General features: G+C 35.3%; 1 protein-coding gene across 1 annotated transcript; it reads right to left on the bottom strand.

The window, feature by feature from the left end:
- Nucleotides 1-13,470: 13,470 nt before the first annotated feature.
- Nucleotides 13,471-16,823, bottom strand: LOC122077410 (F-box/FBD/LRR-repeat protein At5g56420-like). The gene is made up of 5 exons (XM_042643356.1): nucleotides 16,546-16,823; nucleotides 16,191-16,304; nucleotides 14,260-15,177; nucleotides 14,021-14,164; nucleotides 13,471-13,931 (listed from the first exon to the last, which is right to left on the bottom strand). The coding sequence occupies exons 2-5, from the start codon at nucleotides 16,254-16,256 to the stop codon at nucleotides 13,614-13,616; spliced, it is 1,446 nt and encodes a 481-aa protein (XP_042499290.1). The 5' UTR covers nucleotides 16,257-16,304; nucleotides 16,546-16,823; the 3' UTR covers nucleotides 13,471-13,613.
- Between the last annotated feature and the right edge of the window lie 336 nt (nucleotides 16,824-17,159).

Raw genomic sequence — 17,159 nt, 5'->3', positions numbered from 1 at the left:
AAGAAAAGGGAGGAGGGGATTGGGGTTTTTTTTCTTCTATTTTTAGCTTCGTATTTTTTCTATTTTAACAAAAATTTGAAGTCACAGTTTTATTAATTTCATATCAAATTTGAGGACTAGTCAAAATTTTGTAGTGCATTGCCATAATGGTTTAATACAAGGCTTTAAAACTTAGAAAAAAGATTAGGATTGGGTCCTATCAATCTCCCAACCCGATCTCCAAATAGTGGATTAGAGTAAAAATCAGCTTGAAAATATATTAAAAAAAAAAATTCAAGAGACACATGGGGAATACTCTTTACCACGGAAAAAACTCAATGAAGGATTAAGAATTAAATTAAAATCAGTACCCTAGATAAAGAGATAACGAAATTCATGCTCAATAGTTATGGATAAATGGAGAAGAGCAAGAAATCCAAGCAAGATAGCCATGCTAGGACTAAAACACTTGCATAGGTTGCATAACTATAAATGCAATCTTATTGTAATGAAGGTTGGTGAAAAATATGTTCTAACTTTACTTTTTTCTTTTTTTTTTTTTTCTAGTATAAATTACTTATTTTTTTCAATGAGTGTAAATTCTATCATTTTACTTGAACAATGATAGCTTTTAAAATGACAATACAAATCAGACTGAGTTTTCCTAAAGCCATTCATTCATCGTAACCCATCACAACCCCAGACTATAGGGGGAGATCCCATTATTCAACCATTGGTGAAGGAAGACTATATAAATCACTTTCAAATTAATTTAAAAATCCTTTTTTTTTTTTATCTTGAACTTAAATAACTTTTCAGAATAATTAAGACAGTAAGGCTGCGTTTGGTAGTCATTCTATTCCAAAAGCGACATTTCATATCAAAATCAGAATTTTCCGTTTGGCACCTGGTAAAACTTATTCTGAAACCATTTTTTATCTACATAATCAATATTACAGAAATGCCACTAATTACTGAATTTGCATAAATTGAACATGTGTTTGAGACTATAATAAATTGAACTTGTGTTTGAACATACTGAGATGCCAACAGTGATAGATTCCATGACAAGTACAGGACCAGTAATTTCCTGCAATTCAGTAACCACATGGGGATTTGGCCTCCAAAAGCATAGCTTCCAGCCTCAAATACCATGAAAATACCCATTAATATTGCTTGGAATTTCTTCTGCATTTAAATTCTTGGTGATTATGAGAGAAGTGAGGTTTCTGCATTGCTTAAGTATATCCAATGCTCCAGCTAAGTTGAAAAAGCTGTTGTTTGACAAAGAAAAAAAGGAAAGAGATTCGAGCTTCGCTAGATAGGTTGACTGATCGAATTGATTTCAACCCACCAAGTGCTTCCACAATGGGACCCGACCGATAGCATGTTGTAGCTGAGATCAAGAACCTGAAGCTGTCGCAAGTTCGATGAGAGGTCTGGTAGTATACTACCATGAAGGAAATTGAAAGAAAGATCAAGTGATTCCAGCTTATCCAGGCGACCCAAGGAACCTGATACTGTCCCTGTTAGATCTCTCTTTGGAAGAATCAACTTAATAACTCTCCCTCTCACAAAAGACCAATTGATCAGACCATGTAGACATAATAGACCCATATCTATGAAGTGTCCCACGAAGATTCAAACGGCTCGCTTCACTATGTTTTTATCTATTCTCATAAATCTTTTTGGTTTTATCCCTAGATCTTCTAACAGGGAAGCTGTAACACAGCTTCAAGAAAAAAACATGTAACCCAGCTAAGCTTTTTTCAATAAACATTAAAAAAACAGGGTACAGATCATTGGAGGAACCCAGTCACCTGATACATGCATGCAAAACACGTCATTTCAGAGTAATGCAGAATCGATGGGGTACAGTTAACCCACAAAATTGAATTAGGCAATGAAGCCGAGGTCATGCATGACCTCCAACAAGGCAACCGTTAATTAATATATATTAATAAACTTACCAAATAAGAGAAGACGTGGAGTAGTGGAGTACTATGGTGGGGTTATTGGGTCTTAGCCTTTTAGGTCAACCTCATCTTTTAACTTTCCATTACCCATTGAGACAATGTTCTTTTCCTCAGTTTACTACACGCTTCCTTCCACTATGGTTCTCCACTTCAAATCTGATGAACCCTATATTGAGAACAAAGCGCGTTCCTGCCTCCATTCATGGGTGTGGGGATCACCCCTTGGATGGATAATGTGCGTAAGGTTAGGGTTAGGGTTAGGGTTAGAATTCTAATCGTGCGATGAATCGGGCACCCTAAACCTTGGATCTGATTTTTTTACATAGGGTTAGGATGCTTACTTATAAGGGAGAGGAACCTGATTTATAACCCATTCTAGATGGATGGATATATAGGAGTTTTTCTCTCACTTTCAAAAGTGGGCCAAACCCTAGCTCACATGCCGGTCAAAATTAATTCTATAAATTTTATTGACCAAAGTGAATATTTCCTTTTTGGTCTATGAATGAGTTCACAATGATAAATAAGGAAAGTTTTCCTTTCACCATCACGTGAAGAAGGAAGAAGCCTGCACCTCTATTTACAGATAGAATTATATGGTCCAAAACTTACCTATTAATTTCTACTCGATACATTATAGAATTATATGGTCCAAAACATACCTCTTAATTTCTGCTCGATACATTATGGACATCGATCCAAGGCCTCGATCAAGTCTGGGTTGACGGAAACTCGATCATAATAATCTTACCAAAAGAAAAAATCCTAATAATTACAAAGGGAAAGAAATAGGTATGGGTTTTGGGAGTTTTTTTTTTTTGTTGTTTTTATTTGTACATTTTTCCATTGATATCAAATATGAGGACAACGTCAAAATTTTGTATTGCATGGTCATTGAAAAAAATCTGGCTGTTACCTGAGCTGCAATCTAGGTGCCATGGAAATGGAATCTCAAGGGTAGATTTGAAAATACATTTTGATTCCTCTAACTATTACTATGGCTTGTAGAAATGGAAATGAAATCCTAGGGGCAGGTTTGAAAATACCCTTAGAGTGGAATTTCAACCCTTGCACTTGGGATTTCGTTCGACTCGCTTCAACCAGGGTTTGTAGCCAAGTTTCGTCAAATGGCCATGATTGGCAATTGAAATTGCCTTGGGTCATCCCAGGTCATTAGCCTATCTTGTCTCCAATTAGAGGTGTCAAAACCTAAATCGAATTGGTAAAATCGACCAGTCTGAACTGAAAATAACCTAGATAATCGAACTGAAGTCTTATTGGGTTGGTTTTGATTGGGATATTGTAACCGCCAAACAAATCGAACCGCAACCAAATGGACACGAAACCAAACTGGAACCAAATCAAAACCTGAAACAAAACAAATCGATAAAAAAAAAAATTTGCATAGTTTTTTATGGAAAATCAAATCCAAACTGGGCACAAAACCAAAACCAACTCAATTACAAATCGATACAAGAACCAAAATCAAAACCACACTGAAAGCAAAACCAAAATTTTCTTAATGGTTTAGTCTTGGTTTCACCATTCCCATAACGAAACCGATTAAACCTAGATCAAAATCGAACAAAATCGATCCGTTGACACCCCTATCTCCAGTGGTCTCATATTTCTTATTAGGTAGCAATTCCACCCCATTAAGCCTGACCTGACCGGCTAGTTTACCTTTTCTTCTTTAGTCGTTATCAAGTCTTAGAGGATACTTCTTATAAAACTATAGGCTTCTAAGGCTAAGAGAAAGAAAATATCATGATCCGATCACCAAATAGACTGAAAATCGGCTTGAAAATATATTGAAAGTAATTAAAAAATAAAAAAGACATAAGAGGAAAACTCTTAATCAAGGTAGAAACTCAATGAAGGAATAATGAAGAGTAATATTGATACTAATTAAGAGTTTCATGTTTCTAAAGCTCAATTAATTAATCACTCAACAGATAACAACCATTCACTCAAATGTACTGAAATTTCCCAAAACATAAAGAACAATTCCCAGTCAATGATTACAACTCTAATATAAACTTTTAGCTAATTCTCAACTCCAAGCAATACTTGCTATAATTACAAGAAAGATGATCAATAAGCAAGATTTACAGAATTGTAAGCTGAACACCTACAGTCTGAAATTCTTGAAGAAGCATCTCATATATCCGCTTTCTTTCTCTGGTAGGTAAGAGGCATTGGTTATTATGGGTCTTCCATTTGCCATCTCCAAGATAAAATTTAGGACAAGGGTCGATCAACACTGACTCAAGTGCAATAGCATTCTTAAGAATGTAATTTATCATATCAATCTGTTCTTGATATCCACCGAATCCATTTACCTCAAGGAACTTCAGGTATCTATGAGGGATGTTGGAAAGCCTGGTAATTTCTCTTGTTTCAGATTCATCTTTTAAGTGACACAGCTGCTAGAAAAGAAAAAGTTATGTTCAGTTAGATCTTTAGAACAAAAGGATTGCATTCAACTCTGATTTATTTTAGATTAAGACTTAAATGGAGTTGGAGTGTCTTCAAGAAAGGAGCAACCTTCATAAAGGTAATAATCCAGAAGAAAAAATCCATTTCTGGCACTTTAGAAACCATCACTAACTGAGTAAGGTTAGTGTAAGTTGGTAAACTTTCTGATGGAAACACTGTCTGCACACCAAGAGAAAAAAATAAATATAAATAACAATAATAAAAAAAAAAAAAAAAAAAGACAGCTTATGAATAACATAAGAAATGTGTTATTTACTTACCTCAAAATAAAGCTTGGTGTTGTATATGACTAAATTCTCAAGTTGAGGGAGATGGGCTGGAAGTATTGTAAGAGCAATGGGAGCTTCATCCGAGTTATGGAAGCCCACAATATGGAGCATTACAGTTATTAGTAATGGAACATTTACAAAACAGAAATTTACCATGTGCCCTGTGAACTCAAATGTGACAAGACTTGTAGCACATAGCTTGATTTCAACCAAATCAGAAAGGTCATTCACTCCAACATACTTGAGGGATCGACTGGAGATCCTTAGAATCACTAGATTCATGCATTCTGCCAACTGTAGACATTCAAGGAGAGAACAATGGCATAATAGATCCTCCACATCTTTCTCAGTTAGAAATACATGTTTTAGGGAGAGGATGGTAAGTGATTCAAAACCTTCAAAACTAGGGTAAGGCCTCAAGATGTTCAAGGTGCAAAAACTCAAATGCAAGTGATTCAAGGAGGATTTTGTCCCACTACCAAGAAGCCCAGAGGGAAGGATGTAAAGCTCATAATCAGGCCTGGGATACAAGTCAAGATGAAGTTCTTTGGCCCCTGATATTATTGCAAACTTGACCCATCTGTGAAGATTAGACCCATGCCTGTTATCCAAGTCACAGCAGATTCTGAACCTTTCAACCTTAAAATCCTGAAGAAGCTTCAAGGTTTAATCAACCACTTCTGTAAATTTGGATGTTATTTCGTGCCGATGTATTGGATGATTCTGGATTCCAAGCATGTTCTTAGCATCAAAATCAAGATTGGAAACTGATGTCCTCCAAACATGCTTCCACCTTTGCGATAAAGTACTAGTTCTCACTGCTTCTCTTAATGTCAGCAATGATATAATGCGGTTCAGGACCTCATCTGTCAGATGGCTTATGTGATCCTCATCTATTCCCTCGATCTCCTATTTATTTTTTTAATTTTCCAACAACATAATTATCACTACTAATCTCATATTCTTAATATAAATATGTCCAGCTAAATAAGATGTAAACAAAGTAAATTTATTTTTATTAAAGTTCAATTTCCTGCAAGGTTTCAATATTTAATGAAATGATGGTAGGAGTACTATTGATACGGTAATTTGCAATACCCTGAAAATTTCATGAGATGGATGGAAAACTAATACAAAATCTTCACAAATTCTTTAAATGCACACAAGATTCATCAGCTTACGTACCCTTCCCCTAAAAGCATGCATGAAATTCGTTGTGAAAGTAAATAAATATTATAAATCTACCAGCTTACTTCCTCCAAGAAATGTGATAAGTACATAAAAAAAATATTGGGAGAAGGTTCCCTGAAAGGTAGCATGGTCCCTACATCAGAGTTTGCACCAGTAGGAGTACTATTTAGTAGAAGCATCAACAAGGGTGGGATTTCAGCCTTTCATGAGGGTTGAGGAGGTCGTTTCACCCCCCACAATGTTTGGGTGTAGGGGCCACGCTGCCTTTTAGGCCTCTTTTTTTCAAAAAAAAATTGCTTCACTTTAAAGTATTTTTAATATAAGTAAAGTAAAAACATGTCGGTTGAAAACTTATTTATATTATTTTTTTTCATATAATTTGAATCTTGGGTCAAATAAATAAATAAATAAAAAGGCAAACCCTAAAAAAGAAGAAGCAAAATATTCATGGGAGATAGAAAAGATTTGAGACCGTAAAGTGTTCATTTGTATCACATTGACTTGGGAAAGAAAAAATGTAGTCAAAATATTATAGAAGCAAAGCAACATGACCAACTGGCTTTAGGGTTGAAATTGATGTACAATGCGATTGTCATATGGCACAGATAGAAAGAAAAAAGGGCTATACAAAGAATTTACTTTGTTACTCTTTGATTTATTATGCTAATTTTTAGATATGATATTGATGAATGATGGGAGAGGTGGGTTACCTCGGTATTGATAATTGAATTCTTTGCAGAGATAGAAATCTCTCTAGAACATACACAATTGCCCATAGTCAAGAAAATCTTGTTGTAACTCTTCCTCGATCTGCAAAAATACTAATGAAAGAGAATGATAATATGTTTATCTTATACTTTAAGCTATATAGATACTTTTTACTAATAGCCCTAGAGAGCGGATTAGGTTCTCATACGAGAATGAATCAGATGGATGGAGTCCACCAGATCAGAGTGTACAAGCACCTGATCCACACAATAGCCCTATAAATATTAATGAATCTTCAAAAGTGAACAACTAAGTTAGATATAAGGAATTCTTAACCAGAGCGACCAACCTTTAGAATATTAATTGGAGCCCGGCCAAGCATGACACAAGCACTTTGAACCACTCTCTCTATAATCCTTATGAGGTATTTAGTAGTGTTTGAATGACCCAAACTGAAATCTCTTCAACTTCTCGCACATCCACTGCATAAACAAGTAAAGGAAAAGACTGAAATGATTGATAAGAGTCTCTATAGGGAACTCTTGAATGTTACGTTTCGAAATAACGTATCATCAGAAGATGTTGCCGAGAGTTTCATGTCATCATCAAGTTCAGATCTCACAATTGGTATGTCCCACACATTTGAAGGCCATAATTTTTTTTTATTTTTTTAAATACATTCCACCAAGGAAGATATATATAGCAACTCAAGTCAATGCTTACCAAAAAAAATTCAAGTCAATGTCGTTTAGTTAATAATAAAAATTTAGTCACCGAAGCCGAGTGCACGCACGAAAAGTTTAGAATTTCCTTAAGAAAAATTCAGGCTGGAAAGATCAGAAACTCAAAACACCGAGACCAACTCCTTGCGCCTACGACATTGCCATTGATAAGAGAAGCAAGCTCGCGAATATTTGAAATAATGTGATGAAAAGAAAATTTCAAAATCTGTAGGGTTTTACAAAATTGAAAAGATGGTTCTACAGTCAATCTTTGTCTTTCGATTGAAATTTTTTAGTTTCATTTTTCGTAGTAAAAGATAATCCAAGAAAAAAAAGGTGAGCGGATCAGGTTTTTGTACAAGAACCGTTCTCGTACAAGACTGATCCACACAGATTTAATCTACCCAAGGAAAAACCCTATGGTGGATTCCATCTGTGTGGATCAGACTGTACGAGAATGATTTTCGTATCAGAACCTAATCCACTCAAAAGATGATGTCCTTTCCATCAACCCTCAACCCTTGTATATAGTTTCCTCTCACTTATTTGAAATCTCCTCCCTAAAACTTCTTTTCTGATTCTCAAAAAAAAAAAAGATCCACTTTTTTCTAGAATTTTTAAAACACCAAAATAGCCACATTACCCACCCCTCTCCTCCCTTGTGCCACCACCCTTACTCTGTTTCTGTCATGGCCATGTTTTTTTAACTTTTGAAGCTTAGAAGGTAAAACCACATTCACAGAGGATGTTCAAAAGCACAAAAATGGAAATCAAGAAAAACTTACAAGATCAGAAATGGAATTAAAACAGTGAAAGCGTAAGAGAAGAGTGCGGATTAATTAATGAACCCAAAATCCAAAAAAAAAAAAATTCAGTTGAAGAACATCTCAAGAAGAATTACAATCGTGAAAACAGAAAACCAAATAATCGAATTGTCAAGAAATCCAGGCCAGAACTGATTAGAACACTGTTGAGTCACAACAATAACTACACATTCATTGCAACTTATATACATCTGAGTTAACAATACTGAATCAACCGAATCCCCAGTGAAATCCACACCAAGCCAGAATGAAAGAATAAGCAATACAAACCTTGCCTTGTATGAGGAGGAGGAGGACGAAGAGGACGAAGAAGGGCTAGGGAAGGAGGATAATAATAATAAGGATAAGAAGAAGGAAGCCGAAATTTATAGATAGATCCTGATGCCCGAGTCAAACCGTTCAACCCTTCCTTTCTCCTCATCTCCGTCGTAAGCCTCCAACTATTCCACTCAAAAAAGAGGATTAGGACTGTTTACATGCTACTAGTTTTGGATTTTTACCAAAAAGGGTACGTTACTAGTACTGAAACAGACGTGGAGGATGGGGTTATTTGGGTCTTAGGACAAACTAATATTTAAGTTCCTATTACTCAAGACTATATATATCGTTTCCTCACTTAAATCTCTTTACTCCTCGTTTCCACTATGGATCAGTGACACAATGACCCACTAGACTCTCTCTCTTAGTCAACAGTAAAAAATCAAAGTCAACGTATTTTCTCCGAGGGTAACCATAACCTTTGATCTCCATCGCTAGCAAGTTCCTCAAATATTGTTGGAAGCCTGGTGACGACTTGTCTGAGGGCCCGCACTAGGCATTGTGGTCAAAACTATTTTTCCAGTATATATTTTTTTTTAATCCAATATCCAGGGTTCAGCCATTTTATTGATCAATGGGAAATATGGTTTCAAAATAAATTGGTTTTTATCTGAATTTTTCAAAAATAAAAAAAATTTCGACAGTTTGAATCCACAAATAAATGGGGAAGATTTCTTCCACCACGCGACGAAAGAATCCTGTATTTATCTATCCTTCTATTTACGAATGGTTGAAAATATCTCTTAATTGTTGCGCAATACGTTATCGCATTGGCCTCAGTCAAATGAAGTGGTTGAGGAAAACTCGGTCCTAATAAATACTCACAGAATGAAAAGGGGGAGAGAGGATTGGGATTTTTTTTCTTCTAATTTTAGCTTCGTACTTTTTCTATTTCGACGAAAAAATTGAAGTTACAATTTTATTAATTTGATATCAAATTTGAGGACAAAACAAAATTTTGTAGTGCATTGCCATAATGGTTTAGTACAAGGTTTTAAAACTTGAAAACAAGATTACGATTGGGTCCTGTCAATCTCCCAATCCGATCTCCAAATAGTGGAATAGACTGACAATCAGTTTGAAAATATATTAAAAATTAAAAAAAAAAAAAAAAACCAAGAGACACATGGGGAATACTCTTTGCCAAGGAAAAAACTCAATGAAGGATTAAAGAATTAGGATTAAACTCAGTACCCAAGATAAAGAGAATGAAATTTATGATCGATAGTTATGGGTAAATGGAGAAGAGCAAGAAATCCACGCAAGAGAGCCATGCCAGGACTATAACACTTGCATATAAGGATGTAAATTTGTAATTGAAATCGAACCGATCTATTTACACTAAAACCGCAAAATCGTTTAGTAAATGGTGCGATTGTGGTTTCAAGTTTCAGGCCGATTAGCTAAATGGGTTGGGTTGGTTTTAACCGTGAAACCCGTTGGTTACAAACCGAATTGAAACCATTTAAATCGATCCGATTAATCCGTATAACAATTAAATAAAGCAGGGGCAGTAATCCGTATAACAATTAACAATTAAATTAAGTGTCCATCCTGTTTTTGTATGATTTATTGCAATTCAGTTCAAGTTTAGGCTTTAGATCATGAACTTGTAATCCATATATGTTACTATTTGTTATTACAGATGGGGTGTTTTGGCTGAACCACCTGTCATTTTAATATTTTATGTTGTAGAAGGCTGGATTTGGATGTTGTATAATATTGATTCTATATGTTTGAGAATGACCATGCAAAAAAATAGCACTAGATTATCAAGTTAAGACATACCATCGTTAATATAGAATCTCTTATTTGTGGTTGCCAATTATTTTTGGATAAGCTTATGATCTTCAGTTTAGAGATGGATGCAAGTTATAACAAACCGATTGTGAACTGTTTTACAAACCGTATGGAATAAACCGAAACCAAAACCGTTTAAAACCGTGAAATAGACACTATTTAAAAACCATGAAAACCGAAACTGTTTACTAAATGGTCACAGTTTCAGAAAGTGAAACTGTTTAGTAAATGGTACGGTTATGGTTTTAGTCAAATAAATGTGAACCGAATCGATCTGCACCATTTAAATTGAAACCGAACCGATTAACACCCTGACTTGCATAGGCTGTATAACTATAAATGGAATCTTATTGTAATGGAGCTTGGTGAAAAATATGTTCTAACTTTACTTTTTTATGTTTTTAGCGTAATTTACTTATTTTTTTCAATGAGGATAAATTATGTCATTTTACATGAACAATGATAGCTTTTGAAAATGACAATATACATCAGACTAAGATTTCCTAAGGCCATTCATCCACCGTCACCCATCGCAACCCAAGACTATAAGGGGGAAGCCCATCGCTAAACCACCAGTTAAGGAAGACTATATAAATCACTTTCAAATTAATTTAAAAATCATTTTTTAACCTTGAACTTAAATAACTTTTGAGAATAATTAAGAGAGTAAGGCTGCGTTTGGTAGTCGTTCTGTTCCAGAAACAACATTTCGTATCAAAACCAGAATTTTCCATTTGGCATCTGGTAAAACTTATTCTGAAACAATTTTTTGTCTACATAATCAATTTTACAGAAATATCACTAATTACTGAATTTGCATAAATTGAACATGTGTTTGAGCATAGTGAGATGCCAACAGTGATTGATTCCATGACAAGTCCAGGACCAGTAATTTCCTGCAATTCAGTAACCACATGGGGATTTGGCCTCCAAGAGGATAGCTTCCAGCCTCAAATACCATCAAAATACCCATTTATATTGCTTGGAATTTCTTCTGCATTTAAATTCTTGTTGATTATTAGAGAAGTGAGGTTTCCGCATTGCTTAAGTATATCCAATACTCCAGCTAAGTTCTCAAAACTGTTGTTTGACAAAGAAAGAAAGGATAGAGCATTCGAGCTTTGCTAGATAGGTTGAGTGATCGAATTGATTTCAATCCACCAAGTGCTTCCACAATAGGGGCCGATAGCATGTTGTTGCTGAGATCAAGAACCTGAAGCTGTTGCAAGTTCGATGAGAGCTCTGCTAGTATACTACCATGAAGGAAATTGAATGAAAGATCAAGTGCCAACCTCATCTTTTAACTTTCCATTAACCCATTGAGACAATGTTCTTTCCTCAGTTTACTACTCGCTTCCTTCCACCATATGCGTCTCCCAAGTGATGAACCCTATATTGAGAACAAAGCGCGTTCCTGCCTCCATTCATGGGTGTGGGGACCACCCCTTTGGATGGATAGTGTGCGTAAGATTAGGGTTAGAATTAGGGTTTCAATCGTCTGCAGTGAATGGCACCCTAGTCATTCGATCTTGACATGATTTTTTTATTTAGGATTAGGATGGTTACTTCTAGGGGAGAGGAACCTGTTTATAACCCATTCTAGATGGATAGATATATAAGAGTTTTTCTTTCACTTTCAAAAGTGAGCCAAACCCTAGCTCGCATGCCAGTCAAAATTAATTTTATTGATCAAAGGAAATATTTCCGTTTTTGGGTCTATGAATGAGTCCACGATGATAAATAAGGAAAGTTTTCCTTCCACCATCACATGGAGAAGGAAGGAACCTGCACCTCTATTTACAGATAGAATTATATGGTCCAAAACATACCTCTTAATTTCTGCTTGATACATTATGGGCATCGATCCTAATAATTACAAAGGGAAAGAAATAGGTATGGGTTTTGGGAGTTTTTTCTTTTCCATGTTTTTGCTTTGTAAATTTTTCCATTGATATCAAATTTGAGGACAACGTCAAAATTTTGTATTGCATGGTCATTGAAAAAATCTGGCTGCTAGCTACAATTTAGGTTTCACGGAAATGGAATCTCAATGGTAGATTTGAAAATACATTCTAATTCCCCTAACTATTACTATGGGTTGTAGAAATGGAAATGGAATCTTAGGGGCAGGTTTGAAAATACCCCTAAAGTGGAATTTCAACCCTTGCACTTGGGATTCTGCTCCACTCGCTTCGACCAGGGTTTGTAGCCAAGTTTCGTTAAATAGCCATGTGTGGCAATTGAAATTGCCTTGGATCATCTTAAGTCATTAACCTATTTTGTCTCCAATTTGGGGTGTCAAAACCTAAATTGAACCGGTAAAATCGACCAATCTAAATTGGAAATAACCTAGATCAAATCGAATTGAAGTCTTATTGGGTCGGTTTTGATTGGGATATTGTAACCGCCAAACAAATCGAACCGCATGGAAACCAAATGGACACAAAACCAAACCAGAACCAAATAAAAAAAAAATGAAGTTTTGCATTGTTGGAAAATCAAATCCAAAGTGGGCATAAAACTAAAACCAACCCAATTACAAATTGATACAAGAAACCAAAATCAAAACCACACCGAAACCATAACCAAAATTTTCTTAATGGTTTGGTTTTGATTTCACCATTCTCACACCGAAACCTATTCAATCTAGGTGAAAATCAAACCAAACCAACCCGTTGACACACCTATCTCCAATGGTCTCATATATCTTATTACATAGCAATTCCACCTGCCATCAAAGCCTAACCTGACCAGCTAGTTTACCTTTTCTATTTTTGTCGTTATCAAGTCTTATAGGATACTTCTTATTTAGCCCTGACGATCCGAACCCGCCCTAATCCACCTTGAGCCCAAACCCAATCTAACCCGACTATGAAGGCCAACCCGGTCCAACCCAGTCCTATTTCACCCCTACTTCTTATAAAACTATAGGCTTCTAAGTCTAAGAGAAAGAAAATAACATGATCCGGTGCCCAAATAGACTGAAAATCGGCTTGAAAATACATTGCAAGTAACTTAAAAAAAAAAAAAACAAATGAGTAATAATGAAGAATCAAAACTTCATTGATTTGTCGTTACTGAGGCCGTTGAATTCCAAAACGATATTGTACAGTAGTATTGATGCTAATAAAGAGTTTCATGTTTCTAAAGCTGAATTAATTAATCACTCAATAGATAACAACCATTCAATCAAATGTGCTGCAATTTCTTAAAACATAAAAAACAATTTCCAGTCAATAATTACAACTCTAATATAAACTTTTAGCTAATTCTCAACTCCAAGCAATACTTGCTATAATTAAAAGAAAGATGATCAATAAGCAAGATTTACAGAATTGTAAGCTGAGCACCTACAGTCTGAAATTCTTGAAGAAGCAACTCATATATCCGCTTTCTTTCTCTGGTAGGCATGAACCATTGGTTATTATGGGTCTTCCATTTGCCATTTCCAAGATAGAATCTAGGACGAGGGTCAATCAACACTGACTCAAGTGCAATAGCATTTTTAAGAATGTAAGTTATCATGTCAATTTGTTCTTGATATCCAGCGAATCCATTTACCTCAAGGAACTTCAGGTATCTATGAGGGATGTTGGAAACCCTGATAATTTCTCTTGTTTCAGATTCATCTTTTAAGTGACACAGCTGCGCCAAAAAAAAAAAAATTTGTTCAGTTAAATCTTTAGAACAAAAGGATTGCAATAAACTTTGATTTATTTTAGATTAAGACTTACATGGAGTTGGAGTGTCTTCAAGAAAGGAGAAACCTTCATAAAGGTAACAATCCAGAAGAAAAAATCCATTTCTGGCACTTTAGCAACCATCACTAACCGAGTAAGGTTAGTATAAGTTGGTAAACTTTCTGATGGAAACACTGTCTGCACACCAAGAGAAAATAAATATAAATAACAATAAAAAATAAAAATAAAAAAGACAGCTTATGAATAACATAAGAAATGTGTTATTTGCTTACCTCAAAATAAAGCTTGGTGTTGTAAATGACTAAATTCTCAAGTTGAGGGAGATGGGCTGGAAATGTTGTAAGAGCAATGGGAGCTGCATCCGAGTTGTTGAAGCCCACAATATGGAGCATCACAGTTATTAGTAATGGAACATTTACAAAGCAGAAATTTACCATGTGCCCTGTGAACTCAAATGTGACAAGACTTGTAGCACATAGCTTGATTTCAACCAAATCAGAAAGTTCATTCACTCCAAGATACTTGAGGGATGGACTGAAGATCCTTAGAATCACTAGATTCATGCATTCAGCCAACTTTAGACATTCAAGGAGAGAACAATGGCACAATAGATCCCCCACATCTTCCTCAGTTAGAAATACATGTTTCAGGGAGAGGGTGGTAAGTGATTCAAAACCTTCAAAACTAGGGTAAGGCCTCAAGATGTTCAAGGTGCAAAAAGTCAAATGCAAGTGTTTCAAGGAGGATTTTTTCCCACTACCAAGAAGCCCAGAGGGAAGGCTGTAAAGCTGATAATCTGGCCTGGGATACAAGTCAAGATGAAGTTCTTTGGTCCCTGATATTATTGCTGACTTGACCCATCTGTGAAGAATAGACCCATGCCTGTTATCCAAGTCACAGCAGATTCTAAACCTTTCAACCTTAAAATCCTGAAGAAGCTTCAAGGTTTGATCAACCACTCTTATAAATTTGGATGTTATTTCTTGCCCATGTATTGGATGATTCTGGGTTCCAAGCATGTTCTTAGCATCAAAATCAAGATCTGAAACTGATGTCCTCCAAACATACTTCCACCTTCGCGATAATGCACTAGTTCTCACTGCTTCTCTTAATGTCAAAAATGTTATAATGTGGCCCAAGACCTCGTCTGGTAGATGGCTTATGCGATCCTCCTCTATTCGCTCGATTTCCTATTTTTTTCAATTTTCCAACAACATAAGTATCACTACTAATCACATATTCTTCATATAAATAAGTCCAGCTAAATAAGATGTAAACAAAGTAAATTTATTTTTATTAAAGTTCAATTTCCTGCAAGGATTCAATATTATATGAAATCATGGTATGAGTACTATTGATCATATGGTAATTTGGAATACCCTGGAAATTCCATGAGACGGATGGAAAACTAATAAAAAATCTTCACATATTCTTTCAATGCATACAAGATTCATCAGCTTACCCTTCCCCTAAAAGCATGCATAAAATCCTTTTGTGAAAGTAAATGAATTTTATAAATAATTCTGTTAACTTCCTCCAAGAAATGTGAGAATAACATAAATATATATATATATATATATATATTAGGAGAGGGTTCCCTGAAAGGCAGCATGGTCCCTACATCAGAGCCTGCACCAGTAGGAGTACTAGTTAGTAGAAGCATCAAAAAGGGTGGGATTTCATCCTTTCATGAGGGTTGAGGAGGTCATTTTGCCCCCCCCCCCCAACTATGCTTGGGCGTAGGGGTAACAATGCCTTTTAGGCCTCTTTTTTTTTCAAAGAAAAAAAACATTTTTACTTCATTTTAGAGTATTTTTAATATAAGTAAAGTAAAAACATGTCGGTTGAAAACTTCATTATATTATTTTTTTCATATAATTAGAATATTGGTTCCAATAGATAAATAAAAATAAAAGCAAACCCTAAAAAAAAAAATCAAAAATATTCATGGGAGACAGATTAGCTTTTAGACACTAAAGTGTTCATTTGTATCACATTGACTTGGGAAGAAAAAAATGTAGTCAAAATGTTATAGAAGAAAAGCAACATGACCAACCGGTTCTAGGGTTGAAATAGCTATACAATGTGACTGTCATATGGCACAGAGAGAAAGAAAAAGGCCATACATAGAATTTACTTTGTTACTCTTTGATTTGCTAATTTTTAGATGTGATATTGATGAATGGTGGGAGAGGTGGGTTACCTTGGTACTGATAATTGAATTCTTTGCAGAGGCAGATATCTCTCTAGAACATACACAATTACCCATAACAGTCAAGACAATCTTACTGTAACTCTTCCTCGATCTGCAAAAACACTAATAAAAGAGAATAATAATAAGTTTATCTTATATTTTAAGTTGTATAGATACTTTATACTAATAGCCCTAGAGAGAGCGGATCAGGTTCTCGGACAAGAATGACCCACACATATGTAATCCACCAGATTAGACCGTACGAGAACCTGATCCACACAATACCCCTAGAAATATTAATGAATCTTCAAAAGTGAACAACTAAGTTAGATATAAGGAATTCTAAAGTTCCAGAGCCACCAACCGTTAGAATATTAATTGGAGTCTGGCCAAGCACGGCACAAGCGCTTTGAACCACTCTCTATAATCCTTACAAGGTATTCATAGTGTTTGAATGACCCAAAATGAAACCTATTCAAACCCTCACACGTCAACTGCATAAACAAGTATAGAAAAAAACTGAAATGATTGATAAGAATCTCTATAGGGAACTCTTGAATGTTATGTTTCGAAACAACGTATCATCAGAAGATGTTGCCAAGAGTTTCATGTCATCATCAAGTTCAGATCACACAATTGGTATGTCCCACACATCTGAAGACCATAATTTGTTTTTTTTTTTTTTTTTAATACATTCCACCGAGGAAGATATATATAGCAACTCAAGTCAATACTTACCAAAAAATTCAAGTCAATCTCGGTTAGTTAATAATAATAATAATAATTCTTCGCCTAAGCCGAGTCCATGCATGGAAAGTTTAAAATCTCCATAAGAAAAATTCAAGATAGAAAGATCAGAAACTCAAAGCACCAAGATCAACTCCGTCCACCTACGACATTATCGTTGATAGGAGAAGCAAGCTCGTGAATATTTGAAATAATGTGGTGAAAAACAGAATTTCAAAATTTGTAGGGTTT

Source organism: Macadamia integrifolia, chromosome 4 (genome assembly GCF_013358625.1).
Source record: "Macadamia integrifolia cultivar HAES 741 chromosome 4, SCU_Mint_v3, whole genome shotgun sequence".
Taxonomy (NCBI): Eukaryota; Viridiplantae; Streptophyta; class Magnoliopsida; order Proteales; family Proteaceae; genus Macadamia; species Macadamia integrifolia.
The sequence above is the reverse complement of the archived record's forward strand: the minus strand, read 5'-3'. Positions and strand labels throughout refer to the sequence as shown.

Bases quoted from the DNA above. Each gene is read 5' to 3' on its own strand.
- LOC122077410 (XM_042643356.1), bottom strand. From the start codon at position 16,256: ATGGGTAATTGTGTATGTTCTAGAGAGATATCTGCCTCTGCAAAGAAT. The intron at 15,178-16,190 runs GTAACCCACCTC...TGAAAAAAATAG, and splicing joins ATTCAATTATCAGTACCAAG to GAAATCGAGCGAATAGAGGA. The intron at 14,165-14,259 runs GTAAGCAAATAA...CTTGGTGTGCAG, and splicing joins ACACCAAGCTTTATTTTGAG to ACAGTGTTTCCATCAGAAAG.